Source organism: Haemorhous mexicanus, chromosome 15 (genome assembly GCF_027477595.1).
Source record: "Haemorhous mexicanus isolate bHaeMex1 chromosome 15, bHaeMex1.pri, whole genome shotgun sequence".
NCBI classification, from domain to species: domain Eukaryota; kingdom Metazoa; phylum Chordata; class Aves; order Passeriformes; family Fringillidae; genus Haemorhous; species Haemorhous mexicanus.
Window position 1 is genome coordinate 3,565,395 of NC_082355.1, and position 27,704 is coordinate 3,593,098.

The 27,704-nt window shown below is 46.6% G+C and overlaps 1 protein-coding gene across 8 annotated transcripts in view; it reads left to right on the forward strand.

Moving 5' to 3' along the window:
- The window catches only part of UIMC1 (ubiquitin interaction motif containing 1), a 39,826-nt gene that overhangs the window by 2,303 nt on the left and 9,819 nt on the right, over positions 1-27,704 (forward strand). For 5 of the 8 annotated variants that reach the window (XM_059860599.1, XM_059860596.1, XM_059860600.1 and 2 more), the window contains exons 2-9: positions 2,293-2,450; positions 10,404-10,491; positions 15,478-15,602; positions 15,942-17,099; positions 20,593-20,657; positions 23,201-23,289; positions 24,202-24,281; positions 27,505-27,673. In XM_059860599.1, coding sequence (XP_059716582.1) covers positions 2,301-2,450; positions 10,404-10,491; positions 15,478-15,602; positions 15,942-17,099; positions 20,593-20,657; positions 23,201-23,289; positions 24,202-24,281; positions 27,505-27,673 — 1,924 coding nt within the window. In that variant the 5' untranslated portion in view covers positions 2,293-2,300. The remainder of the gene's footprint in view (positions 1-2,292; positions 2,451-10,403; positions 10,492-15,477; positions 15,603-15,941; positions 17,100-20,592; positions 20,658-23,200; positions 23,290-24,201; positions 24,282-27,504; positions 27,674-27,704) is intronic. The other 3 variants (XM_059860601.1, XM_059860603.1, XM_059860598.1) reach the window with 2 other exon arrangements.

Here is a 27,704-nt window from a genome sequence, read left to right on the forward strand (position 1 = left end):
TGTTTGTTGCTGTTGCTTTTATTGGGGGGGTAAGAAGGTTTATAGGCTGCCTCTCCAAAGCCTCAGTGACCCTGTGTGGGCCCTTCTGTGCTCTTCATGGCTTATGAATGAGTAGTTTTCCAAAGATAAGGGAACATTCTCCACCACCATGGATGCGCTTTGTGGGGGCAGCTCACAGCAGCTGGGTGTGAAGCTTGGCTCATCTCCCTGAGCAGGGAGGGCAAAGAGACCATTTGGAGCAAAAGATAAAAAAATGGACAACATATAGTGAGGATATTCCGACAGTGCTGGAGTTCAGCTTAGCTGGAGCTGAACAGCTTTGTTTTTCAAGAGCCAGTGCTTCACTGAAAGCAGTGCTTGTTTTTATTTTCCCTTCCTTTAATGGCTTCAAACTGACAGAGAGCAGGATTAAATTAGATATTAGGAAGAAATTCTTCCCTGTGAGTGGTGAAACACTGGCACAGGTTGCCCAGAGAAGCTGTAGCTTCCTCATCCCCGGAAGCAACCAAGGCCAGGTAGGACAGGGCTTGGAGCAACCTGGGATACTGGAAGCTGCCCCTGCCCGTTGCAGTTTGAAGTGAGTTTGGAATGAGATTATTTTTAAGGTCCCTTTCAATCCAAACCATTCTATGATTCCTCAACAGACAAACACTGGAGGACTGCAGAGGTCCTTGCAGTCACTTTGGTGCCGTGACTGCCCATTTGTGCCAAGTTCTGCTTTCAGAGGGCTCAGCAAACCTTCGGTGCAAATCATGACTCACCAGGATAATCATCTTTTGTCTCTGGGCGTGTGTGTGCATGTATTTGCAGAAGGAAGGCTGCAGATCGTGGGGAGGGAGTGTGGTTATTCCTCACCTTGCTGCTCGGACTGTAGATGGAGCAATGCACTGCTGTTCTCGGCGCTGATTGGAATTTTGGCCTCCCTTAGTGTTTCTCTACGCAGTGGCTGTTTGCAATTTTGTGGTGTTACAGAGAAAGGTTTGGCTCTATCCTGGGTGATGTGGGGTTTCTGTTGCATCTTCTCGTACTCTTATTTTAGATTGCCGCACACATCTGAGCTATTTCAGTGATCTTGAAGGAAGGCAGAGTGATTCTGTGGAAGGACACTGGTCTGGGAGCTGGCCAACTTAACTTGCATTTCCAGCTCTGCTGTTCCCTGATGTGGAACCAGGGGCTTGTTGTTCAACCTCTGTCTGCACATGTTTAATTGAACTTCAGCAGAGCTGGTCATGCTCAGCCTGCTTTGTAAGGCTCTTTTACATCACAGTTCAAGAAGCACTGAATGCTATTGTTGAGCTACCAGGCAAACAGCAAGCATAGGCAGGAAAGGGTGGTTTAACTCTGTGCCATCCTGCTGCTCTCCTTTACTGAGATCTCTTCCCAATCCTTGCCTCTGAGCTCTTTTGGATCCAGACAGCTAATGCTTGCTGTGCATCCCTCTCCATCAGTCTATGGGCTGCCAAGGGAAGGGATGCTCAAGTACCAGTTTGCATTGTGTGGGCACCTGCTCTCAATTGTTCCATGCACTCAGGTTTGCACTAATAACACTCAGCAGGTTGCTCGCTGCTCTTTAAGTGCCTTCGTTAATGCGGATGGTTTGGGCATGTCTGGATGGAGTTCTTCCGGAGGCTGCTGCTCATTGAGAAATCCATACTGCCAGATAAACCTGTTGTCTTGTTTCCAGCCTGCTTGCTGCCATTGCCTGTGTTTTCCCTGTTTGTAGTGCTGGAGCAGCCATGCACTGAGCTGTGCAGACAGCAGGACAGCATCCTTGGACACACAATGCCTTCCCCCTGGTTTTGTCGAATACAAAAGCTGACAGAGGGCTGTGCTGTGGTGCCTTCTTGGTCTGGTGTGCAAATGTCAGCTTGATCCACTGCCACAGCCTGGTTTGTTTTGGTCAAGGTTGGGGCTGAGGAGGGGAGGTTGTGTTGGAGGGTGGGAGACCTGCTGTGAAGTGATGCTGCGGAGGAGTTTGCTGATGGGCTTTTAGAGGAAAGCCTCATTGCTTTGGAATAAGGCATTCAGAGTGCCTTTGGTCTGTGTTGCTGTTCCCCTGAAACCCCTTTTTAGCAATCAGCTCTAATAAAGTGTTCTTAACTAGATGAGTGGTGACTGGTGCATGTGGCTCCCAGTAACACTAAATCCACCACGCTTTGTAATAAGGTTTCAGTGCCTGGGGTCTTTTGCCTAAAAATAGCAAAAAAAAAAAAAAAAAAAAAAAAAAGAAGTGTTAGGGGAAATCTAAATCAGAAGGAAACAAATGGCTTTTAATCTTTCCCTCTGTTTCAGAGTGAAGGATGCCGAGGAGGAAGAAGCCTGCAGAGGGCCTGGAGTCTCGAGGTCAGGATGGGGAGGAAGAGGAGGAAGAGAAGAGGAACCCAGCCAATGCCAAGAAGAAGCGCAGTTTTGTGGATGCGTTTATTGTTATATCCGACAGTGATGGAGAGGTCAGTGATGGGTTGGGGTACCCAGAGCCTGGGCTGGGCCCTGCTACTGCAGGACAGTGCCAGAGCAGCCCTCGCTGTCGTGCTGGGGTCAGGCTTTGCACAGAGGGTCTTGTGCTGTTCCTTTTCTTACATATGAGATGAATCAAATCCTATTTGACTAGGAAATGAATGGTGTGCTTCATGAGGGTGAGTTATGAGTCTGGGATTTGATAACCAAATCCTCTCAGAACTGAATCTGAAATGTAATTTAAAAGTAACCTTTCCTCAATCCCTTTACAAATCTTTTTTTTTCATAATTTTTGTTTGATTGATTTTCAGCTAAACCTTAGCAACATGATTCTGTATTATGTGCAAATAGATAAGAAAATGATTCAGAACTCAGGCTTGTGAGTAGCTCAGAGACAGGCAGTGTCTGGTAAACTGATTCTGAATTACAGAAGCCTGAGTTTGTAACCCAGCTCCAAAGGGTGTAAAGGTGAATGTGGTGTGGGAGTGCCTGGCTAAGGCATCAAGGCTCAGATCCCTGATCCCCAGCGTCGGCTTATGCACATCACCATTACCCTCAAGATTGAAATGTCTGTGTTGGTTACACAGCATGAGCACGGGAACTCCTGCCTGGGGGAAACCCAGAGCCCTCAGAACCTGTGCCTGACTGAGCGAGGCACCCCAGAGGAAATTATTACAATTCGTTTTTTTCTGTGTGACTCGTACGGCTTTGCCCTGTCTTGGTGGTGATTGGAGATCCTAAGCTGCTTTTTGTAATTCCACCATTTTCAAAAGCATTTCAGTTCACTCTCAAGCTGTAGATCTTAAATCAGGTCCCTTTTGCTCCTACATCTGCAGTGTGCTGCTCTCCAATAAGGCGATTATCATGTGAGGAGGGGAAAATCACTAGAAATAAACAGTAAGAAGCTGTAGGGCAAACGATATTGGATGTTTTTTCTTCACATTGTCTGAGTTCTTTCCCATTGGGAAATTCCCTGAAAGAAATGGAACATATGGCAGTAATAGTTCAGTGGGGTTAAACCCTTAGCTCTGCAATATGCTAAGTTAACTTCAGATGTCTGCTGCATCACTGGCCTTTATTGTGAAACCTATAAGGAAAAAAGAAATCAGCAGCTATAAGAGCTGCTGCAGTACATAAAAGATCAGGACCTGTTATTGTCTGCAATTATTCATCTCAATGTGCACGTATCTGAAAAAGAGGAAACAAATGTCTCTTAAAACACATCTATAAAAAGGTTAGGCTCCCTCACTGTTCTCTAAGTTTGTCTATAAACAATAAATTCTGATGGCATAATCGGTCATATTACAGAAAAGGATATGCTCAGAGAGGCCGTTAAAGAGCCAATTAGGTTCTGTTTAAGTGACAACAGTTCAGTCAGTTGAATGAGTGGATTTATTCAGTTCAGTCTCTTTCTGTGAGTCATCAGCTTCCAGATCCAGTGCCACAGTCTCTTGTCGTGTTGTTTTCTGCAAAATCAAACGCAAAACTGATTTACTTGGGATCTCAAAAAATAACTGTCTGCCTTCTGTAACTGTCTCAGCTCTTCTGTGTACATCAAGTTGAATTTCAATTTTGGACGTTGTAACTGTTGTTCTTGCACTGGTAAGACCTTGTTGTGTGTTCAAAAAGAGGTGTGGGAAGCTCAGATCAATAGCAATTTTAGAGAACAATATATTCTCAATTAATCTTGCATCTGTTAGGACATGGTTCCTTATGAATCAAAAGCTACAAGGACAATTTGGGCATCATTGATTCGATGGCTTTCTTCCTTGGCAGTCTCTTGGCAGGTATCTATAGAACAAGTCCCTAGTTCTGCTTCCAGACCAGCAGATCTTGTAGCAGCTGCACCTGGAAAGCCTCCAGCTTCTCACTTTTGATGATCTTTGGCAGACTGCCTCTCCCAGGAATTTTTCAGTCATGCTGGATTATCAAGCTCATCCATGTTATTTTGCCAAGTTCCCTTTCTTTGCTCATGTCTATGCTGTGGCATCTGCAGAGCTGCATCAGAAAAAAAGTTTTCTGGACGTGAGGCTTTCTGATCTCTGCTATATATAATCCTGGATTCGGGGAACACTTCTCTTTTTTTGGAAAGGGTCAGACAAAATAAGAACAGTCTCTCTGGCTCTGTGGAAGCCAGAGGAGATGACCTTCTTTGTGCAGACTGTGTCTCTGAAAATGCAGACATGCCGAATGAGTCGAGTGGTTCCCATCTCCCTTGGCTGTTTAATCCCACAGGGAATTGGTTGCCTGTGCCAAAAGATGGATGTTCATTCACAAATACACAATATTTCAAGTCGTGCCCAGCAATGCTTTCTCTGAGCAGGACAATTCCTGGTCTCCTGAACCTCATGCTTGCATTGGGCTGTTGGTTTGACCCCTGAAGCCTTGTCTTCAAGATGATTGTTCCTCAGCACAGGACCTGGCTAAGCATGAATTCTGAGCACAGCCCAAAAGTTGTGCTGACCTGTTAGACTGACCTGCAGCCTTTAGTGCAGTTGATCCTCAAATGCTGCTGATCTGCTCTGGGACCTTTTGGAAGGGTCTTTTGCCAGGATAGATCTTTTGAGAGCTTTGAGAGTACCTGCCTGCACTTACAAAATTGGCATCAGGTCTCACAAGCACTTTCTGCCAGATCCATCATCTCTGCCAGCCCTCAGGGAACATATGACAAGACTCCAGGGTGATGGTGCCATCTATTTCTGCATGGCCTGTCTTCCCTTCAGTGTGGAACATCCCTCTGCCTGAGTGTTCCTGTGTTTGGAGATACTCACAGTCGGGGTAATCAGCAGCATGTGTTGATGTTCCAGATCAGATTTTGGCTATGGTGCAGAGGGAAGTGTGTTTAGGCATTGGCTAATACCCAGCCACTGCCTTATCTTGTTTCCATCATCTGAGACAGTGGACACTCACCTCAGGACCAGGCATGGCCTGAGGGACATCTTGCTATGGAGAGGATGGCACTGGAAATGCCACAGCCAGGATGGCAGTGCCCACCTGTCATAGTTGAATCCCATCCAGCAGCTAAGTACCAGGCAGCTGCTTGCTCACTCCCACCCCATGGCAAGGAAGGGAATTGTGGGGAAAAAAGTAAATCTCGTGGGTTGAGATAAGAACAGCTTAATAATTGAAACAAGATAAAATATAATAATACTATTAATAATCCTAATGATAATATCAAGAATAATTGTAATGAAAAGAAGGGAGAGAGGAACTGCTTTTCATCAAGAACTGTGGTGATAGGACAAGGAGGAATGGGTTCAAACTGAAAGGGGAGAAATTTAGGTTAGATATATGGAAGAAGTTCTTTACTGTGAGGGTTGTGCAGCACTAGAACGGGTTGCCCACAGAGGCTGTGGATGCCTCATCTCTGGCGGTGTTCAAGGCCAGGCAGTGAGCAACCCAGTCTTGTGGGAAGTGCCCAGGACAGGAGGATTTGAATGAGATAATCTTTAAGGTCCCTTCCAACCCAAACCTTTTCATGATTCTATGAGTAAAACCCAAGAGAAACCAGTGCCACAATGCAGTTGCTCACCACCCACTGACCAATGCCCATCCAGTCCCTGAGCAGCAGTCAATGTCTCCCAGCCAATTCCCCCCTGTTTATACTCTGGGCATGAGGTTCTGTGCTGTGGAATATCCCTTTGCCCAGTTCCCCCAGCTCCTTGTGCACCTGCTCACTGTCAGAGCACAGGAAACTGAAAAGTCCTTGATTTAGAGCAAGCACTGCTTGGCACCAACTAAACCATTGGTGTGCCATCAACATTATTCTTGTACTAAATCCAAAACAGTGCTGCACCAGCTACTAGGAATAAAAATAACTTAATCCCAGGATGCCACCTCACAGCACTGACCACTGGAGCAAAGCAGAGCCACATGGGAGTATTGCTGCAGTGCCCTGCTGTCTCCATGGGCTCTGGTGATGCCAAGGGACCCAGTGCCTCCATCTCCCAGAGGAAATGCAATGTGAGTTGGTTCTGGAGAAGGCTTCATGGCTCTGCTGAGCTCACTTGTTGAAAATCAGATTGATCTGAATCCAGGCTCCTCACAGCCCAGTAAAAGCCCTTTTTCCTACAGAGTCCTCTCTCCCTTTGTCAGGAACTGCATATCCTGGCATGAGCCCTGTTGTGTCTTGTTGTTCATCTCCACTTCCAGCAGGTTTGTTCTAATGAGCTGAAAGAGCAAAGCTGAAACAGATTCTGAACTGAAGTCAGAGGCTAATAAAGTAGGGTGTGATATTAATTTCAGCAGCAGCCTTGGCAAGAGCCAAACATGGTAATTCCAACATCTAATTGGCTTTTAAAAATAAATTAGTCTGGTTTTCATCTGCATATTTCCCATGCAGGATGTGTGCTGTTTGGCTGTGCCCTATTGTTAGATGGTCCCAACTGCTGTTGAGCAGTAAAATTACCCAGACCTTTTGACTTTGCAGTCTGCACTGTTAGGGGTGGAGACATTCTGCTGTAGCTTTTTCTTCCCTGAGTCAGTAGAAGCTGATTTCTGTGGTTTATCATGTGGATTTGAGGGAGCAGGATGTGGGATGCTGGCTACTGGCTTCCATTTATGGGCTTTTAGAAATGAGTGGAGCTGTATCTGTTTCTGCTGGCAGAGTCAGGTTCTCTTAAGTATGTGCAAAAGCATTTTTAAAATGGGAATTTGATTTCCTGCTGTCTGGTGAAACTAAGCACGTTACGAAAACAAGGAAGAAGAATAGTGGCTGCCTTCCACTAAATGTGTGGAAGACTTTGGAAACCTGTCTATTTCTTCATCTGTGTACAATGCTGACAGTGAAATTGCTCATAAGAGAGCATCATAAATTAAAGTGCAGAGCCTGACACACAGGAAGAGAATTTGGGCTCCTTCTGGCTGTTATGCCTTGAATTGACAGCAGAGGAGGAGGGGTGCTCTCCTGGCTGGCACTGAGCAGAGGTGTGCAGTCCCTGCCTCGCCTCCACTATAATAATTAGTTTCCCTTGGAAGATATGTGTGTTGGAGATGACCTTGTAACTAAGAGTATTGGCTGCAGTTTGGGAATATTTTAATTGATTAAGATTATTTTTGGACTAGTGATCTTATTAGAAAGGCAGTTGGTTGAGAGGCCCCTTGAGTTCCTATTATCCTTGTAGATAGATGAGCATTAAAAGGTTGGGTCAGGAGGAGCAAGCCCTGTTGTCTTCTCTGAATTTTCTTGGCCCCTTCTGTTTCTACCATCCCTGCCTGCATTTATGCAGAGCACTCTGGGGCCTGTGGGGTTCTCTCCCAGCAGAGGTACAAACAGCCATAAATCCTAATTAAAAGGTATGTTTTATTTTCTGGGTTTAAAAAAAATAAATTTAAGAATTCTTGGAATTGAGATGTGTGTATATATTTTGGCCCATCAGGATTAATTGGATTTGCTTCAGCAGTTCACTGTACCGTGGCTGTTCAGTAGAATGCTGCTGAGCAATTTAAACATCTTTCTCGAATGTATGAGGTTCCTACAACACGTGTCCTGCAATAATTTTGCTCCTGCCACTGAAGTAAATGTTGAGATTCTTCAGGACCAGCACGGGGAACAGCACGTACTTGGCTGTGCTGTGGATCCGGGCAGCGCGTCCGGCGCCGGGCACTCTGCTCCCCTCGGGAGCCCTGGAGGTTCTGGAGCCCCACGTTGTCCTGTGGTGTGTGCTGTAAGTGTGTCTCTGTGCACAGAGTAGGCACTCCCAGCCATGGAAAGTTTGGTGTGCTCATAAATCACATCCGTGCCCTGGAAGAGAGCTGCAGATGAGAGTGTCAGGGCTGACCTTCCAGCAAGTGCAGGAGTGATGAGGGGAAGATTGATGCCTAGAGAGAAGAGCTGGGGATTTACAGAGCCTGTTAGGATTAAATTGCCCCTGCTTTAAGCTGGGCTGGGTTTAGCATTGTTAGGCAGGGTTTTGGGGGAGGGCAGGAGAGCTATTGCTGAACCTCCTCCAACAGATAATCCTAGTGCAATCCTGGTGTGATCCCACAGAGTGTTCCCCATCCCCTGAGGTGGGAGCAGCCCACAAGGTCAGCATGGGGCTGTTGCTGCAGACCAAGGCAGGGCAGTTTGGGTGGGAGATCCCATGGTTTATGGAAAACTCTGGAGAGGAGCATTATGCCAGGGCCCTGGAAGAGAGAGGATTTCACCTCCTGAGCAGGAGCTTGGGCTCCATCTCCTAGGAAGAGAGACTCTGGGTGTGAAGCAGCCTTTTGGAGACACAGTGGTAGATCTTGGAAAGGGGATACCTAAACCAGTCTATGTGGGGAAGAGAAGGAATCACACAAAAAACCCTTAGGCACAAGCATGAGTGTGTGTGGGCTTGCCAAGCATGATTGCTGCTGTGTTGTGAAGTGATTCTTAAGTCAGTGGAAGTGAGGAATGGTGTAGGTATTAGGGCATGTAAAAGCTGTAATGTATTAAGGTTTCAGGAAAACCACGTAATAGTATGTCTTGCAAAATCTTAGTTGGATAAATAATTTAATTTAGTCTAGATAGCAACATTCCTGGATTGAAATCCTGCTAAAAGACTGTCAGTAAGAGCTGCTGATGAACAAAGGAGAGGCTCATCTGAGGGAGATGTAAAGCTGAGGCCAAGAGGATCAATATTAGGTCTGTGTGTCTTTTAACATCCTCATTAATGATCTGTAAGAGGGAGCAAGTGGTGTATATAGATTAATAAAATCTACAGATAACACTAAAGCCAGAGATGTCTTCAACAAAACTCAGCACACAGATGCAGTCTGAAGGACTTCACAGGTTCAGAAACATGGGCAAAGGACAAAAGAAATGGATGACACTCAAAAATAATCACTATATCTGTTTGTGTTAAAGTAGCCCAAGCCATGTGCCCCTTCTTGAACCCTTCTCTTGGCATAGGAGGTGGAATGTGTCTCATGGGCAGCAAAACTCAATGTAGCTGCAGAGGGAGCAGTGCAAAGCCCATCCTGGCCAAGCGTGGGTCTCTGCCTGAAACACTGGATTTGATTCTAATCCTACCTGATTTAGAGACACAAATTGGAAGGGGTCCAGTGCCAGCCTTGGGTAATGTGTGTGCCCTTGCCTAAGCTGTTAGGACAGCAACTTGAAGAAATTTGTGTCATTTAAGTCTGTGCCCATTTGTGCAGCAGTCCTTGTGCTTAAAGCAGCATGCATTTAAGTTGTTCGTGGGAGTATTGTTCCTGGGAGCCTTGAGACAACAAGTTTCTCAAGTATTCAAGTTTCAAAAATGGAATACTTGTGGCAATACTGCCCAAAGAAGATGTGGATGCTCCTCAAAGTGTTCAAGGCCAGATTGGATGGGACTCTGCGCACCCTGATCTTGTGGAAGATGTCTTTGCCCATGGCAGAGAGGAAATGAGATGATCTTTAAAGTCTCTTCCAACTTAAACCATTCTTTGATTCTATGAATACAATGAGAGAATAGCATGAGGAAGAAGTACAGCCGGCCCTCCTGCCCTCGGGGTGCATTGGTGTGGGTCTCCAAAATGGCTAGGGATTCTAGTTTGGATCACTTGAAATTGCCTGGGCATGCTACTAGAAGCTGCATGGCAGGAAACAGTCCTGGCTTGCAGGTGTGTGAGGCTCAGTTATAAAAAGGTTCTGTTTTTCTCTTTTGAGTGCTTACAAATATCAATGTTTTAGCAAGGCCAAACAAATTCTCTCTAAAATCATGGGTAGCAGGTGCAGTGCATGGTGGTGACTGGCATGAAGTCTATTGTCTCTCCTACTTCTCTGTTTATGTCAGTCTGTAACTCTTTTTGCTCGTTATGCTTATCACACAGCTTTTAATAGTTACAGAATGTGTTTGAATTACGTTTGAAATTCAAATTTCACTCAAATAGACGCTTGTTCTTGAACCAGTGTTTGTGTCTGAGTAGTTGGGGGGAGGGAGCTGGTAGTATTTCTTACATATTGCATGCACTCACCATGTTCTTTTCCATTGCAGCAGGAGTCAAAGGAAGAGAGTGGCTTGCAAAAGAAGAGAACAAAGCAGCTGGATCGAACGAAGTTTGCTGCTAAAAGAAAAATTGCACGTACGTCTCGACCGTGGGGCTGGGGAAGTTGTCTGGTGCTGAGCAGCTTCTGCTCTTTCTGTTAGAGATTTTTTCCCTTGCAGAAAGGCTGTGACATGGTTGGGGATGCAGAAAAGACCCTTCACAGGGCTAGATTTTGCACTTCCAAAATAAGTGTGTGAGAGTGTTGGTACCTCACCGGGTTCAAAGCTGTCTGAGGCTGATGTGAAAGTGCCGTCAGTCACAAACTGCTTTCCTGTCCAGGCCCCTCTGCTCCTGTCTGTCCCTGAAACATCACAATGCTCTGACCCGACAGCTGCCGCTCAGGAGGGATCTGAGTCTCAGCTGACAGTTCTCTGAAATCATCAGCTCACAGTGTGGGGGCAGCCAGAGCACCAGCAGCGTTGGGCATCATAAGGAAGGGTGTTAAGATTTACAGGGATTTAGTTGATGTAATTTTGCTGTTACATAAAGTGTTGGTGCACCCTTGTCACAGCGCTGTGTGCAGTTCTGGCCTCTGCATAGCAAGGAGGCAGTGGTACATCCAGAGGAGGGCAGCCCAAGTCATGAAGGGGTAGAACAGCTGCCTTGTGAGGAGAGTCTGGGAAGATTGGGGCTGCTTTGTTAGGAGAGAATGGTGGGATCGAAGTTCCCATCGGGAAGGCAGTGCCTCAGCTGAGCACAGAGCTGTTGTTTACCAGTTCCTGGGGAGTATCAGTGGAAATAGCAAAAGATAGATGGGTTTAAAACGGGTGAAGGACACTAATGCTTCACACAGCATGGGGTGAACTCCTGGAAGTTTGTGTCATAGGAGGTTATGGAGAGGTCAGTATCAACAGCTTTAATAAGGGATTAAATGCATTCATGGACAATAAGTCTGTGAACAGATGTTAAAGGCTGGGATGTTCCTGGTCATATTCTGATCTACAGGCAGATGGGCCCACTGAGCATGGCCAGCATATCTCTGCTCCTTGTATAGCCCCACATGTTACAGCAGCCAGGCCCCAGAGGTTCTCTGCTCGTGTTCCTGTGCTCTGTGAGGCAGTGGTCCATCCAGCAAATAAAATTCAGGACTTTTTAGAATGGGAGAGATGTTGCCTCCTGCAAAACCCAAAGCAATCACTGAACAAAATGGAGCACGCCAGTGCTCCGCAAGCAGCAGCAGTTGGGCTTGTCAGTCCTCACAGGGCTTGTGTGAATTAAATTGTTTTTAATAGAGGCCTAAGGCCATAGCACAGAACAGCCCAGCTCTTTGTGGGAGCTGCAACCCACTGTGCATGTCTGTGTTGAGCAAGTAAGATAGCAAAGTCAGAAATGGGAAAAGAGTTCTTTTTCTCATTCTTCTTTTTCTCCCAAAGGAAACAGAGCACCAAATTAAAGCTGAAACCCCCCCTTGGAGATGCCACTAAAATGTGACCAAGCATATGGTGCTAAGAGCAGGGATCTGCTGAAGTTGGATGTCCTCGTTGCATCATTGAACATGTAGGGTTTCAGGAGCTGGTGCTGTGCAAAAGGTGTTCAGTGTGCTGCAGAAAATTCACAGGAGACAGGGCCAGCTCTCCAGATGTTGTGTAACAGAGGAGTTCTGCTGTGTTTCTAGATGTTGAAATTATTAATAATAGTTTTTCTTTTCCTGGAGCCAAAGCTGCCTTTTTTTTGTTGCTTAGTGTGCTCGTCTGATTTTGGGGGTGCCTGGCGCCACACGGTCGGAGATCAGGGCTTATTTAAGCACGTGTGATGGTGGGGCTGTTCTCATTTGTGGAAAGCTATAATTAGACTTTTGGTGTTTGCTTTTAGGCAAATTAAGATTTGAAGTAGTAATTATTTTTCCCAGTGTCTTTAAATAAATTCTTTGAATTGCGAGGCAAATTGGTCTTTTGTAAAGATTGGGTGCTTCTGGGTAGAGCAAGTTCTTTCTCCTCAAAACTGGAAAATTTCGGATATTGGCAGGCACTCGTTATAAAGCATATCCTCCCTTTTTTGCTTTGTTGTGGTTTTATTCATTCTAACCTAGAGCCATAACTAAAATATATCTGTGACGTTTCATCCTGACAGGATAAATGGAAATACAAAACCTAAAGAAGTCTCTCTCTTTTTTCAGACGAAGTCAGTGCTTTAAAGCACATTTGAATGTTTTTACTGTAATTGCACTTTGGATATGTAAAAATACTGAGATCCCGCATTTCTGTTATTTTTGAGTAAATCTCTTATTAGTAAGTGTTATAACTACAACTAGTGGGGTTTTGCATCTAATTCACTTTGCAAATGTCAAAATGGAACATAAATCGCTTTGCAAATTGCCGTATTAGCATTTAAAAAGGCTCTGAAACAGTTTAATTTGTTTAGGGCTGCCGTTATCTTAAAAACAGTTTCTCTTTGACCCCTCCTTCCCATCTGCGGGTCTCTTGGATGCCCTGGTCCCCAGAGGGGCGCTGGGATTTCCTGCCGTGTTGGGATGGACCTGTGATGAGAGGATTTTGGAGTGTGAGATTCCCAGCGCCAGATCTTCCCCCGGGAATGGGCTCCTGCGAGGCAGGCGAGTGATGTGTGAGCTGAGCATCGTTCCAGATGGAGAGGGGTCGCTTCTCCTGGGATCTGTGGAGCCCCCGCCACACGCTCTGAGCTCTCTCCCCAGCTCTGTTTGCACACAGTGGTCGGGGGCTAACGCAGCACTCTGGGTTTCTAATCATCATAAATTATGACGGCTGCAATCAGCATCAAGTTTAATAAAACACACGGTGCTGAGAAGTGATCAGTCCTGGAGCATGAAATACTGTCAGCTTCACTTAAAGCAGGTCAGGTCTGCTGGAAGACATGAGCTGAGCTGCTCTTTGCTCTCCCCACAGTAATGCCAGGTGGATTTAAACTCGAGTTTTCCCCATCTCCAGAGCACCTACTCAACTGGAACGTGCACTAAGTGCATCTTGTTTGTCACTGGTTTCTTTGCCAGAGGCAGCATTTGTCTGGCACATTCCCTGTCCCCAGAGGGGAAATTGCTGTGCCAGGGAGGGAGAAGAAAACAAAATGTACAGCAGTAACTCGCCAAAAAATGTTTCTTTTTATTAAGCTTCATGGATGTTGATAGCCTGAACTGGCAAATGTTCAGGCCCCTGTTGAAGCACGTGGAAAGTCGTGTGTTGCAGGGTGCCGATCATGTGCACCAGTTTTTCTGCACATGTCTGAGTTTGCAGGATCTAGCCTGATTGCTGTGATGGTTTGGGCAGGAAAACAAATCTGCACACACTTTCTGAATGCTTGGGAGGTGTTTGGTGTTATGGGAAAAGAAAAGACTGTATGTAGCACTAAGTGCTATGGTCTGGATTGACATGGTGGTGATTGGTCAAAGGTTGGACTCAATCTCAGTGGTGTTTTCCAACCTAATTGACTCTGTGATATGCTATTTAATGCTGCTGTTCTTGGGGCTGGGAGCTTTTTCCATATAGTGGACTGTGCTTTCCATTAAAGAAATTTTTTTTTTCTGCCCTGGTCCCTCCTGGCTGTAACATCGAGTGACTTTGTCCAAGGACAAAAGATCCCCATGAGCCCTGAAAGCACTGCAGTCTGCTTTCCCTTCAACCCCTTTCTTAATTTTCAAAGGAATTACCCCCACCCCAAACCAACAACCTGAAGCTAAGTGCTGTTTTAGAAGGACACATAAAGGAATCTGAAGGTAATCAGTCCAAAAATGCTTCAGATCCTGCTTGGCTGGGGGAGCACGAGGCTGCCATCTTCCAGGAGCCGGGGGAAGGGCAGAGCTCTGCTCTGTGGATGCTCCTGCTTGCAGCAGTGCTGTTGTGGACGGGCTGCGGTAGGGCCAGAGCACGGCTGCACTGCTGTGTTTCTGGGAGGGTGGGATAGAAAATGGGAGCCTGCAACTTGTGAATGCATCTTTATCCAGGGAAATGCCTGTCTCTGGAGCTGGCTGCAGTGAAGGCATGTTTTGTGCTTGGGCAGCCTCCCTGTTCAAATGGCACATCTTAAAGATGTTGTGACCGTCGGAGAGCGCGAGCCTTTGGTTCATGCATGAGATGGCGTGTGCAGGATTCTGCCTGGAGGAAGCGGGTTCTGAAGGAAATCTGTCAATTTGTTTCGAGTGAGAAGATGTATTTTTTCAGCTCCTGAGAGTGCTGTTGAGTTGCTTTTCAAGCTGCACTCCATTCTGCAGGCATCGTATATTTTAAGCTGAGTGAAAGTGTTGGATTGAATCTCAGTAAATAAGTGTTTTCCAAAGTAGCTAACTGCTTTGTTTCTACATAGCCAGTCTAGACTTTTAGTTTGATTGGAGCGAGGAATATTTCAGGAATAAATTTTCTGCTGAAATAGCAGTTACAACTGTAGGAAACCTGTTTCCCATGCATGACTGACTTAGTGATGCAGTAGAGTGGTGATGTGAGCAGAAGGGGGTTGTATGCATGTGAAATATCCTCTATAATACCATCAAGCAAGTAACATTATCCTCCACAGAGCTTTCCACCTGAGGCTTGGGGTGAAAAACATGTAGCTCTTTTTCTCTTGGATAGGTCTCCTGTGGTATTGCAGGTATCTGTGTCAGAAGACAGTGAGGTGTGCTACTTGGTTAGTAAAAAAGTCTCTTAAAAATGTGTTTATCCTACTTTGCTGCTGAGCCTAGCCAATGCAAAAATGAGCACACTTCAGAAATCTGTCCTTTTCCTCTCTCCTTGAACATGCATTCTGCAGCTGCAGTGTGTGTTGTTTGATGGCAAATAAAATGTCATGTTGCAGTTAATATACTCGGGGAATGGGAGCTTAGATTGCTGTAGAAACCTGAGGTGAAGTTCCTGACCTGAGTTACCTTTCTCATTTAGTGTTGCCTGCTTCAGTTTTGTTGACATCTTTCCAGGACAGCTGAGGTTTAGATGATTTCCTCTGCATTCCTCCTGGGAAGGTGGGACTCTCACCCATTTCTCCCTACGTGCTGGATATTCACTGAGTGTTTACATACACCTGCAGCTGTGACTTGACATTATTCTGTTTCTTCTGCTGTAGAGATGACTGAAGAGGAACAATTTGCACTAGCCCTGAAAATGAGTGAGCAAGAGGCTAGACAAGTGAACTGTCAGGAAGAGGAAGAGGAGGAGCTCTTGAGGAAGGCCATTGCTGAGAGCCTTAGTGTAAGTGCACTTCTGTGAAGAGGCTCACCAGGGTTCTTTAGCAGCATTGCTGTCTGTGCTTGCTTTACCATGCTGCAAAAGAAAGTTTTACTGTGGGGCATAGATATTCCCAGCACAAACTAGAATGGCAGCAGCTGCAGACTAATTGCTTTGTACTGTTCCTAGTGGGAGGAACATGAAGTCTAACCCCACCTGTCCCTGTTTTGGGGTGCAGACTTCTGACTTGGGGTAAGGGGATCTGCAGTCCATGGGATGGCTGCCAGTGTGCTGGGGGAGCCCTTGGTTGTGCTGTGCTGATAGAGAACACGTCTGTAGGAGAGTGAACCTTTTGTTTTTCAGAGCTGTCAGCCCTCAGACTCATCAACTGCATCTCCTCATCTGTCAGTGGAAGCACTAGATTCACAGGGCCAAAGCCAGCCTGCTGAGAAAGAAGGCTCTGAGCTCCTGGGAGGCCTGGCGTTCTGCCCTGACACCCCTCCCTCTGACTGCAGCTCCCACTCACAGAGCTCCAGAGCTGATGGGAATGGACAGATGGATGTTGCCCGGAGCCCCTTGGTAGTGTTGAGGAGGTTGAGCCAGGAAATCGTTGAAAGCTCTCTAGTATCCAGCATAATCGTGTCTCCGGGGAAGGGCCAGCCTGTGACAAGGTCAAGTGAAAAGTCTTCCTCACCAGCAAAAAGTGATTTGAGTAACATGTTACCCAGCACTCTGGGAGAGGACTTCACATCTTTGAGTCCCACCTTTGGCAAGGTGGCTTCGGGAGGCTCCTGGCGACTGACACCTCGGAGACTGTTCAACAGCCCCTCCAGCTCTTCTGAAGCAGCAGGCCACGAACCAAAAGAGCAGCTCCTGCCCTGCACTGGCCATTCTGTGGGGGAAGCTGATGCTGGGAACTCAGCCACTCCACTCTGGAAGAACAGGACCACAGAACAGTGTGACAGCCCCAGGAGGAGTGGTGGAGGAGCAGGTACCAAACACAGCTCACAGCCTGGGCACACTGCCAAGGTCTGTGTTTCCACAGAGCAGGCAGAGCAGAACCAGGGGTCTGGCAGTACCCCGGATCCTTGCATGCTGACTGTGGAGGAGAAGCACAAACAGGAGGAGGCAAGGAACACAGTGCACTATTACTGGGGCATCCCCTTCTGCCCCAAAGGGGTAGACCCCAACCAGTACACCAAAGTCATCTTGTGTCAGCTGGAGGTTTACCAGAAGAGCCTGAAGCAGGCTCAGAGGCAGCTGTTGCATAAGAAGGAGTTTGGTAACCCGGTTGTGCCCAGTCCTTCCTTGAACCAGAATGAGCTTGGGAAAGGAGAAGAGATAAGCAGGGAGAATGGGGTTGCTGATGGTGCAGAAGATGGAGACACAGAGGGACAAGAGTCTGAGAACATCACCTGGCTCCACCCTTCAAAGAGGAGGGAGGCAGAGAGTCCAGGGCACAGCATGGAAGAAGAGAAGAACTCCACTTCTGATGATGAACCGACCACCAGCTACTGCCAGGTAAGAGCTTTGCCACTGAGCAGAGGTTGAGCAGCCATGCCCTTCTGTCCATTTTATGGTTCAGTCCCTTCTGCAAAGCAGGCATTGCTATTTAATGCCCCTCTTAAATTAAGGGACTTCCTCCCCCAGCCACACAGCTTACTGTGGAAAGAAGTGTACAGGCTGACACACAGCTCTCACAAGACAGGGGCCATTGAGCAGCCTGGCAGTCATCATTAATGCTCCAGAGAGCGACACATCCAACTGATCCTTCTCAGAAGGGTGCAGCCTGGCAGTGTGCCAAGGCAGAGGACACAGAGGTGATGCTGACCACCACCAACTCTGGTTTATAAACCTGTGGCTGTGTGGGGAGCTCTTGGTTTCTCTTTGCAGACAGAAATGTGGGTTTGTCCTTGCAGTGCAGCCTTTCTTGTTTGCACTTACATACATCCATAAGTGCTTCGCTCTTGGAAGTGCTCTTCTCCTTGTGGCTGTGAGAGGCTCTGTGTAGTCACAGGCATCTTCTGCCTGCCCTGGTGATCTGTCACCACGGTGGTGCTCCCTGTCCTTGTCCTGGTGTTGGGCACCTTCTCTCAGGCTCGGGTGTGCTAGACACTAGGTGTCAGCCTCTGTCTCTGTCAGGGCTCTCCTGCTGGAGCGGAAGGCAGCTTTCTGTCACTGCTAAGTTTAAACAGATTGCTAGTCAGATGAAGTATTTATTACTGCTGTATTTTAGGTTTGTGTCAGCCTTTTCCAACCCTCATTTTTCATAATGACTTCACTCCCGGATCATTGTATAACTTTATCTTCTCTATGACTGAAGCCTTGGCTCTGTTGTTCCTGTTTTCAAGTGTATTTGATCATTTACCCTGGTGTTAGAAAGATACTTAACTTGTTTTGTGATATTTATATTCTGTCTTGTAATATTGAACACTTAGGAAAAACGTCATGTCTGCATTTTCTGGTTGCAGAAAAAGAGCAGAGCAGCCTGTGCTGAAATGTGACTTTTCATGACAGTGCTTTGGCTCGGGTTTAGCAGATGGAGATTTAAACAAGCCTTAGAGGTGATCTGCAGAGGAAAGGAACTGACTTGTGCCCGTTTTCATTTCCTTAGGATAGATACAAAAGACCTGAGAGGTTCTTAAAGCAAACTGCACTTTTTTTTTCTGTAGCTTTTCCTCTGGAAATGAAGGTGTCATTATACTGGAAGATTGGGGTGACTAGAGGTCTGTGGATGTGTACTCTAAAGCCCTTGGGAAGCTACAGCAGCTGGGAAGGGCATGAACTTTTAATCAGTACTGAAAATTGTGTGGTATTTTTTAAAATATTATCTGTTTAATGCTAATACCTAATTAATTCTTGGGGAGAAAAGAGGTTTTAGTGGTGCTGAGTGGTAACTTATAACCTACTCCTCTTGACCATGGGAGCTGTCTCAGAGCCATAGCTGAGAGATGTAGCCTTTCTGATATTTTCAAGGTGAAAAAATAAGGGAGGGGGAACAGACTTTACAATTTCAACCGCAGCTCAAAATTTGCCAGTCTTCTATTTGCGCAAGAGAAAATATTTTCTAAATGCCTTTTCATCTGCTTTATCACACCCAGCATGAGAGGCAGCTCCTTTCTCTCGCCTCTCTGTGCAGTCGCTCACTGAGGCCAGAGCAGGTGATTTACTTGCAAAATCAATATGTTTGATGTTTGCTTGTGCCTTGTCTCCATTTTTTTTCCCCTCTATCAAATACAATTCCACTGGCAGTGACAAAGGAGGGGCCCAGAGCTGTCGTGTCTCCACCTTGCTGCGTCTCTTGGAGACCCTTTGCTGCCTGTGCTACCCTGGGGCTCCCCCCGTGCCACCAGGGCTGCTCTGCTGGTGGGGCTGATGGGAGATCTTAGGCTGTGCTGAGTGTAGAAACCATCCTTGAGGACTGAAAGCTGTCCTTGAAAAAGGACACAGCCTCATGCCATGTGTGAAATGAAGGTGCAAGTGATGTGCTTGAGGGAGGCTGCCAGTACTCCTGCCCTGAAACCTTCACCTGGAATGGCCACAGACCTTCCACCCTGGCAGCAGTCAACTACTGCCACTGCCTCCCACAGCCAGGGGTTGTTTGCACAGAGCAAATCCTGGTTGTCAGGAGATCTCACAGCCTGTGAACCTGCACTAACAAACTTCAGTGCTAATAGAATCAATTTTTTCAGAGCCTTTCAGATAAGGTTAGGGAACTCTTGGTGTTTAAAAGATTCAGAGGGAAAAGATCCAATTCTGGAGATTTAGAGTCTGGTGACCTGAATTAGTGCCATATTTTATAACAGATGTACAAGGAAAAACAGAAACATGGATGAGTGTTCATGACCAGGGCAGAGGCGTTGTTAAGAAATGCGCAATTTGGGACAAAGACAAATAAAGGAGGAGGTGTGGTATTTTATGTTAATTATGAGCTAGGCAGTAAATAAGTAAAGAAAGCATAGATAAAATGGGATATTTGGGGGTTGGAGTCATGTTAGGGAAATTTTATGGGAAAGACCTTGATTTGGAACTTGCTGGGGAAGTATATCCAGGGGTGGAGCTGATCAAAGTTGAAACCTTTGGTGGAAATCAAGCTCACAGCATTTGATAGACTCAGGGAAGGGGGAGGAAACCTCCTTGGGTTTCTTTGAGATCTAGCATGAGAAATTGTAGGCCTGACTGCAAGGACTGCTAATAAACCGTTGTAATTCCACCTGATTAGAGGATGGCAAGTGTAGCGTGTACACTGCAGAAGAAGAAAGGGATCTGGGTAATGACTGGCATGTTAGCCTGACCTCAGCAGTGCATAAGGCTTTTGAACAAATTTTAAAGGAAAGAATAAGTGGAGTCATAGAGCTAAATGAAAAACGGGATAAAATGCACACAGATTTTCCAGCTGTAGATTGTGCAGGTTAATCTGTTCCCCTCCTTAGATGGGACAGCTGATTTCCCAGACAAGAAAAATGCAACAGATGTTATCTCTAGGAAATTTCAGAAAAGTGCTTCTCATGGTCAGGCATCAGCTGTACCAGTTGATCAGGTCATTATGGGTCAGGAAAATAAGTTTTAAAGTGGAGTAGGTGAGGGCTGCTAGTGTACCTGGGGGAGTGCAGGGGACGCTAAAATCCTTGGGTTGTTTCAAGCTCAGCACAGGTGGAGGTGGAGAAAATCTATGGTTGCTGCTTACAGATACATTGAGGTGGGTGCTGAGAACAGGCAGAGAGCATGGAAGACGATGGGCAATGTTGGAAGGAGTGGATGGGCATGGGCTGTCCAGGAACATGTCTAGGCAGCAAGGTGACAAAAAGTACTGCCAGGCTTTATTGCAGGGAGTACCTTGCCAAAAGCAGGGATGGAGGGAAAAAGCTGACTCGTTCCGGATGGATACTGAGCCATTTTCAGATAAAAATATACAGCAGACTGGCTGCAATGTCATGGACAGAACCCAGTGACCCAGCAGACCCCAGTCAGCTGTGCACATTGTTTTATATAACACCAGAATTTCCCTTTCCAGCCCTCCCAGGTACTGCCTGCAGAGGATGTGCCTGAAGATGGGGAACCCATGCAAACTGCACAGAGGTGAGTAGGGTGTTCAGAATGTGGGGCTCACAGGTTCTCTCTCGTGATATGGGCTCTTCCACTCTCCCTGGAGTATTTTGGGGTGCAGTCCCCCCACAGCTTGATGGAAAGGCTGGCTGCAGTCCCTGCTGTTAAGTATCCCTGGAAATAGATGGCTTTGGAGCAGCATGGGAGAGGAGGGGCACAGCTGAGGAGAAGGGATCAGTTGCTGTTGTTACTCTATAAGATGTGCAAGGTGCATTATTGTACAAGTTGAAGGAGTTGCTCCTTGCCCTCTGAAGCTCCTGTGACGTGGTGCAGTAAAGCCATGGGGAGCTGGAGGTGAGTTACAGCAATGCCATCACTTGTCTGTCGGGGAAGGCGCATAGGCAGCAAGGGGAAGGGTTTACTGGATTGCTGTGTGTATTTTTATGTTCTTGCCTTGCTGCTGAAGAGGAAAGCAGGGAGGAGGAAGCCAGACGGCACTGCCTATCAGCCAAAGATAGAGTGCAGTGCTCCAGAAAAGCCACTTCAGCAGATGACAGGTGTGGGGCAAGTCAACATGATTTTCTTCAGATTTAAGCCTACTCCTCTTTTCCTTTTTTTTTCCCTCTCCTTCCTGTGGGATGCAATTCCTCATGAAAGGCTATGGAGAAGAAGGACAAATGGGAGTGGATTCAGGGAGCAAGTTACAAGAAAGGCCAGATAATGTCATGTTTTTAATTTGTTGGGTTTTATAATTTAAACCTGCTTTGGAACAAAACTGCCGACTTTCCTCTGATCTAACAGCGTTTGGCCTGAGCTGTTAATATCAATATGCAGAGTATGAAAATCCCTCTTGCTTGCACCTTTCTAACAAGCTTAAAACCTGCCTTGGGGAGCAGGAGGAACCTGCAGCTGCTGCTGCTGCCGAGGCTGATGAGCCTGTGACAGCTGAGCTCTGAGCTTGCGTGGAAGGCAGCGAGGTGTGTGCTCTGCAGCGCTGGCCTCCCGCCTGCTTAGGGCCTGAGAGCCCAGGATGTGGAGGGTATGAAAGGAGAGGGACGTCTTTTCTTTGGTGGAGCTGGTGGGGTTAATCTGGGACAATCCCCAAGTTGCCCAGGAGCTCCTGGCTGCCTGCTTTGGGGTGGGATGCACCTGCATGTGGTGGCCCCTCCTCAAGCAGCTGGAACATCAGCAAGGCAAGAAATGGCTGCAGTCTTTGCAGTTTTGTGCACATTAAGTGTTGCCATCTGGCTCCTGGTAATTTGCCAGCACAGGCCTCTCTTGGGTATGGCTCAGGCACCCCAACTGGCTGGCCTCAGCATCACTTAATGGGAAAACATGGCTCTGAGCTGTCTGGAGGGAGTGGAGCAGTTCAGGAAGTGCCAGTCCTGTGAAGAAATTGCTTTGCTTTCTGTGGGCTGCTCTCCCTGCTTGTTCCACGCTTTGTACAGAGCATGGAAGATTGGGGTTTTAATAAATGATTATAGGCTTTGTTACCAGGAGATAGTTGGTGTAGCAAGAAATGTGGTTTGACTTCAAATTGATTAGCCCATTTTATAAATGTCATAGCAAGTTGTTTTGTGTGAGTTCTTTTGAAGAGAGCCCTGATGTTAGACACAGAGTAAAACACGCTCAGCCTGGATTCATAACAAATGCTTTGAGATGCTTTATTTAGAGAGAAAAGCCACTTGTGATTTCCTATCAGAATTTTGTTATTTATCATAAATCAGCAGTGGCTGTTCTCTCTTCTCTAAGGCCTGTGGTTGAGCTTAATAAATCTTGTGTTTGTCAGTGCGGGGATTCATGTTTTTAAAGTGTGTTCTTGCATACTTGATCAGACTAATCAGAGAGCCACGCAAGGCGCAGAGTGTGTCAGCATGGGTGCCAGACTTACTCAGCAATGCCTGTCTGTGTCAGAAAGACACTGTGCAGTGAGGTGGGAGAAAAAAAAGGACTGTGCAGTGAGGTGGGAGAAAAAAAAAGGACTGTGCAGTGAGGTGGGAGAAAAAAAAATAAAAAAGGAGGAATCCGAAGGTCAAAATGAGAGGAGCAGTGCTGGGTGCTGCTCCAAGGAACCACCACACTAATGCTGTAAGGACTTTGCTGCAGGGAAAATGCCTTGTATCACATCCATGCTGCTTCTGGCAGCAAAGGGATAAGGGAGAAAAGGAGCAGTGTGAGGAGGGAGAGGATAATGTGGGATAAAGCAGGTCTGTCTTTCCTCTGTGAGGATTTCCTTCCCCAGCCAGAAAGAGGCACAGTGCTGGTACCTGCACAACTCCCACATCTTCTCCCACAGAGAGTCCCACAATTCTGAGCAGGTATTTTTGCTCCCTTGACAAGAGATAATGACCCTTTCTGCCTTTCTAGAAGAAAAAAAAAATGTTCCCTCTGGGGCTTTTGCTTAGGATGGCATTTTAGACCCATATTTTGCTGTTATCCTGGTCATTTCTGGCTGTCAGATATTGACCACTTGGAAATTATGGCATCATCTGCTGTTCTGAACTGTGTGAGAATGGCAGGTGTGGCCCTCACTCCTACTGGATTGGAGATTCATGTTATATTTATGTTTTGAGCAGCATCTCCACAATGACCCCACTTGGCAGTAAAAGGAACCCAGATACTGCCACAGAAAACTCTGCTGAAGAAGAGATCTGTGTTTGCCCAGGTAAGAGGCACTTGAGACTGTTATGAATTTTGTACTGAAAGTTACACGCTTAGGAAGTTCAGAGAAAAGAGAATTTTCAAGTTATTTGAACAAAATGAGATTTCTTTCCCATCTCCATTTTTCAAGGCTAAAATTATTCAGGTAATTTAGTTTGATCCCCTAGTTTTGGACCCATTTCCTCTAAGGCAGTTCTGTGACAGGGATTGCTGGAGACTTGCTGAAGAGACACCTGGATGTGCATTGGGCATGGAAGAATCACTCAAAACAAGGTGTCTCTGCAAGGCAATCAAATTTGCAGATTTTTCAGTGTCAAGATAATGTGCAAAGCATGAGAGCTGAAATAATTTTTGTCTTTCATTAATTAAACATGTTTGGGACTAAGGAGTTTTTCTTCCTTGGTCTCTCCTGCCATGTTTGAGATTTTCTGGTTCAGGGTTTTAAGGGAGAAAAATAATGAAGAGGCTGCTCTTGTTCATGAGTAGCTGTAACAGGATAGGTCATGGTGGTGCTTGGAGGCATATTTTGTTGCTAACAAAGATGTGGAGGTCTAAAGAAGGTGTGACTGTGAGACAGAGCATGGAGTGGGAGCTCTGCTGTCTCGATGTGAGAGCAGCTCTATTCTTGCTTTGTCTCCATCCCAGCAAGTGTCCCACACACTTTCCCTGTGTCTAATCTCACTCCCCATGAAGCTGCACAGCTGCAGTGCCTTTATCCTCACACTACCATGCTGTGACTTTAACCCCTCATCTGGCTGTGTTGTTGCACTTTGTCTGATAACATTTGTGGCAAGTCTAAAGAATGTCTTGAAACTGTGAAAACTCTTAAAAAGCGTTAAGGACTAAGCTACATCAACAAGTGAAGAGATAGCTGGGGGTTGCAAACCTGTGCTGACACAGAGCTGTTTTTCTGCAGAGACACAGCCAAGCCCACTGGAAGCTGTTGAGAAGGAGAGAGAAGAGCTCTGTTCAGACAGCAGAGGTGCACCTATGCAGGTAAAAGAGCTTGAAATTGAAGGGTTCTGTTTCCTGTCCTATCTTTTAGACCTTGGTTCAGCTGAGCTGTGCTGGCATTTCCCTTTGGGTAGCTGGAAGCTTGGACTTCTGCTGTTTGGATCCTCACAAACAGTTCCCTCTTTGCTTTTCTCTACTGCTTCATATCTCCAGTCCCTTTTGGCTGGGGACTGCATGCAGCTGCTTCTGAAGCCTTTCAGTCCTATAGCTGGAGAGCTGTTATCAATTCCAGCCCATTCTTTTATATCCCAGTGCTGCTGAGCTGGAGGATGCCATCAGCGTGGGCGGCAGTGCTGTTGCTTGCCTGTGCTCAGGGGTACAAGCTGTGATGCTCAGCAATGCAGAGGGACCCCAGGAGCTCTGAGGGGAGTCCAAGTAAACCTCAGTCACTTGTGCTGTCACCTACTTTTCCCTGTTACAGTGCTCTGAACTCCAGTTTGCTCTCCACAGACTGTATCCAAGAGGCTAAGAGGAGAGCTTTACCCAGAGATCAGCCTGGTATAAAGACCAGCTTGAAGTGTTGAGTGCTGATGGTGGTTTTCAGGCCAAGCAGAGTGTCCCGAGTCTGAGTCTCCTGAGTTTTGTGCAGTAATAGTTAATAGCAAGTCAGTGGCAGGGCCATCCTCTTACCTCTTGCTGCAGATGTGTGCTGTGTGCAGCCCCTTTCCCTGTGTTGTCACACCTGCACAGCAATTGCTTTGCAGCTGTCACTGTACCAACATCTGACTTCAGTTCCTGCTTCTGATAAAACTCCCTTTGTCTATTAATTTAGAGAGTGATATCAAAGGGGTTGCCAAGTACTCCTCTGGTGCAGGGTACATGAATACAGAATCATACAGCTCTTGACAAGAGGATTCATTTGTGGAAAGCTCATTCTGGGAGTTTGCAGCTTGTACAGCACGTCTGCAGTTCCAATGTCTCATTCTCCCAGGCCTCTTAATAAACCATCTTCTGCTCTCGTGTGCCTTTCATTCTGCAGGTATCTCCAAGCACTGCTCAGTCAATTAGGGACTGCAGCAAGGAGAGAGGCAGTCCTGGGCTTGCCACCAAAGCACATTCGTGACCCATTTGGCTGTGGCCAGGACACTGCTCTGTCCCCTTGTTCATTGCAGAGGGTGCTCTGCGTCTCACACCTCTGCCTAGGTGGCACAAGGTGGTGGGGAGCAGGTTCCTAGGGATTGTTTCACATCATTATGGTTGGCAGCAGGTCCCAGACCAGAGGCTGCAGCCCTCCAGGAAAACAGCAGAAACAGCTACCATGGCATCAGTGGTTTGCAGGAGCCAAGCAGAGACCACTGGGACTGACTTCTTCCTAGCAGATGCTGAGCCAGGACACAGGAGTCTTGTTGAGCTCAGCCTCTAGCATTGCTCTTGGCTGGCTGTTGGCTGCAAGTACTATGTCTTGTAGGCAATTTCCTCTGCTAAAAAGCAGAGGCAACTGTCTCTGGCTCTGACAGGGGTGATTGGTTCTGCAGTTGAGGTTTTCCAGACTGTTACCGCAAGGTTTTGTACAAGCAGTCTTTTGTTACAGAATGTTGCATTTCCATTTAAAATTAGTAATTTACCGCTGAATGTAGGCGGGCAGGGTGTGCAGAATTGGTGATCTCCTAAGATTGCTTTAAAAAAGGCAGCTAGAAGGAGCAGTGCCTGCTGCTTTTCCCATCATATTTTTTATGTGTGTTGTCTGTGTAGCACAGGTTTGATCTGATCATTCATATTTGACACATCTTGTGTTTTATGGCTCTTCAGTGTGATGCCCCACAGTGAGGACTTCACAAGATGTAATGACACTGAGATGTGAGAGAGGTGTACAAGTGTTAATGCTGTAAGTGATGTACTTCAGCAGCCTGTGTTTGGCTGGAGGAACTCTTGTGGCAACTCCTCTGCAGAAATTCAGGGCAGAGAGCCTCCATGGGAATGAGGGATGTTCTTGGGGCTCGCCATTGTAGCCTTTCAGCTGCTGTTGGGGAGAAATGTGTTTTGAGAGTCCAAATCTCAGTTTGAGTCCCAGTCCTGCAATTTTTGTCATAGCTCCTCTGAGTCAACAAAGCACCCTCCTTCCCTTTAGGACATAAAAATCAGGATCACATCTTCATTTGGGAAAGGAAGTAATAAACCGAGTAATACAGCAAAGCGCTCCAGTGGCACGGAGCATCTTGGCTGACCCCAATTACTGCTTCCCTGAAATGATACTGTTGGAGGGAAGCAGACAGCAGTTTTGCTGCACACTGTCCACATGTCACTGCTTAGCTCTAAGAACAGAAACCACTCCCATATTATTTTTCTATAGGTTTCTCTACGTGGTTAATATTTAAATAGCTTTTCTTAATCATTGTGGGGAGGGGAAGGTTTTTTTCTTAAATGTGGTAAAATCTTACAGCAAGCCTGACTAGGCAGAGATGCAGTTATGAGTGAGATGGCTGCAGTCTGCTGCATTTGAGAATGTCAGTGGCGTAGGGAGCGGGCTGGATCTCTGTGGGCTGGTAGTGGAGCCCCTTTGCAGCTGTGTGACCAATGCTAAAAGAGAGTGTCCATAACTCGTAGTGGCACCCTGAGAACGTACACGAGCTGTGACATTCTGCCCTGGCAAAAAGCCTCTGCTAGTAATTTTGTGTGACACAAATTTTTAATGGTATTCCCTCTCTCCTTGATCGGTGTCCCCTCTCATGACTGCTCCAGTCACCTCCTTTATAAAGGAGGAGCTTCCAGTCATCTCTCCAGGCTTCTTAACACCACAGCAGCCTCCTTTCATCCTGGGGGAAGCTGTGTTCCCAGACAATGCTGCCTGTGTAGCATGGATCGTGTCCAGAAACTGATGAGCACAAGTCAGGTGTTGAACTCTTGCTTTGCCCCATGAATTTTCCATCAGTTTCACTTCTGAGATTTCCTGATTAATGGAAGCTTTGCCGTTTTTCCACTTTAGTGCAGGTGATGTTTGCCTTAAACGGTGTGCATGGCTGTGCAGGGAGTTTCACCATGATTCAGAAGGACATGTTGCCTTTGCAAGAAAAATTAGTTATTAGTGCAGTGTAGTTCATTTAGCCAGTGGTGTTATTTCTGAGCACTATGTGATGAAGGAGGAGTGAAACTTATCAAGAAAATCTGAGTCTGTGTGAGGGTGAGTAGCTACCAGACCAGCACGGAGCTCTGCACCTAAGCAAAGAGAAACAGCCCTGTCTGGCTAATTTTTCTTCTTCTTCCTTAGGTTGGTGGGGATGAAGATGCTGTCAGGACTGTGTCTGAGTGCAGTCCTGCAGCTGCTGCCCAGGTGTTGTGCCCTCTGTGTGACCACAGCTTCCCAGCTGACGAGATCGAGGTGCACGCCATGTACTGCAATGGCACGGCGGGACCCGAGCCTGCTGAGGATGCTCCAGGTCTGCCAAGTGCTGCTTCCACGTGTTTGCT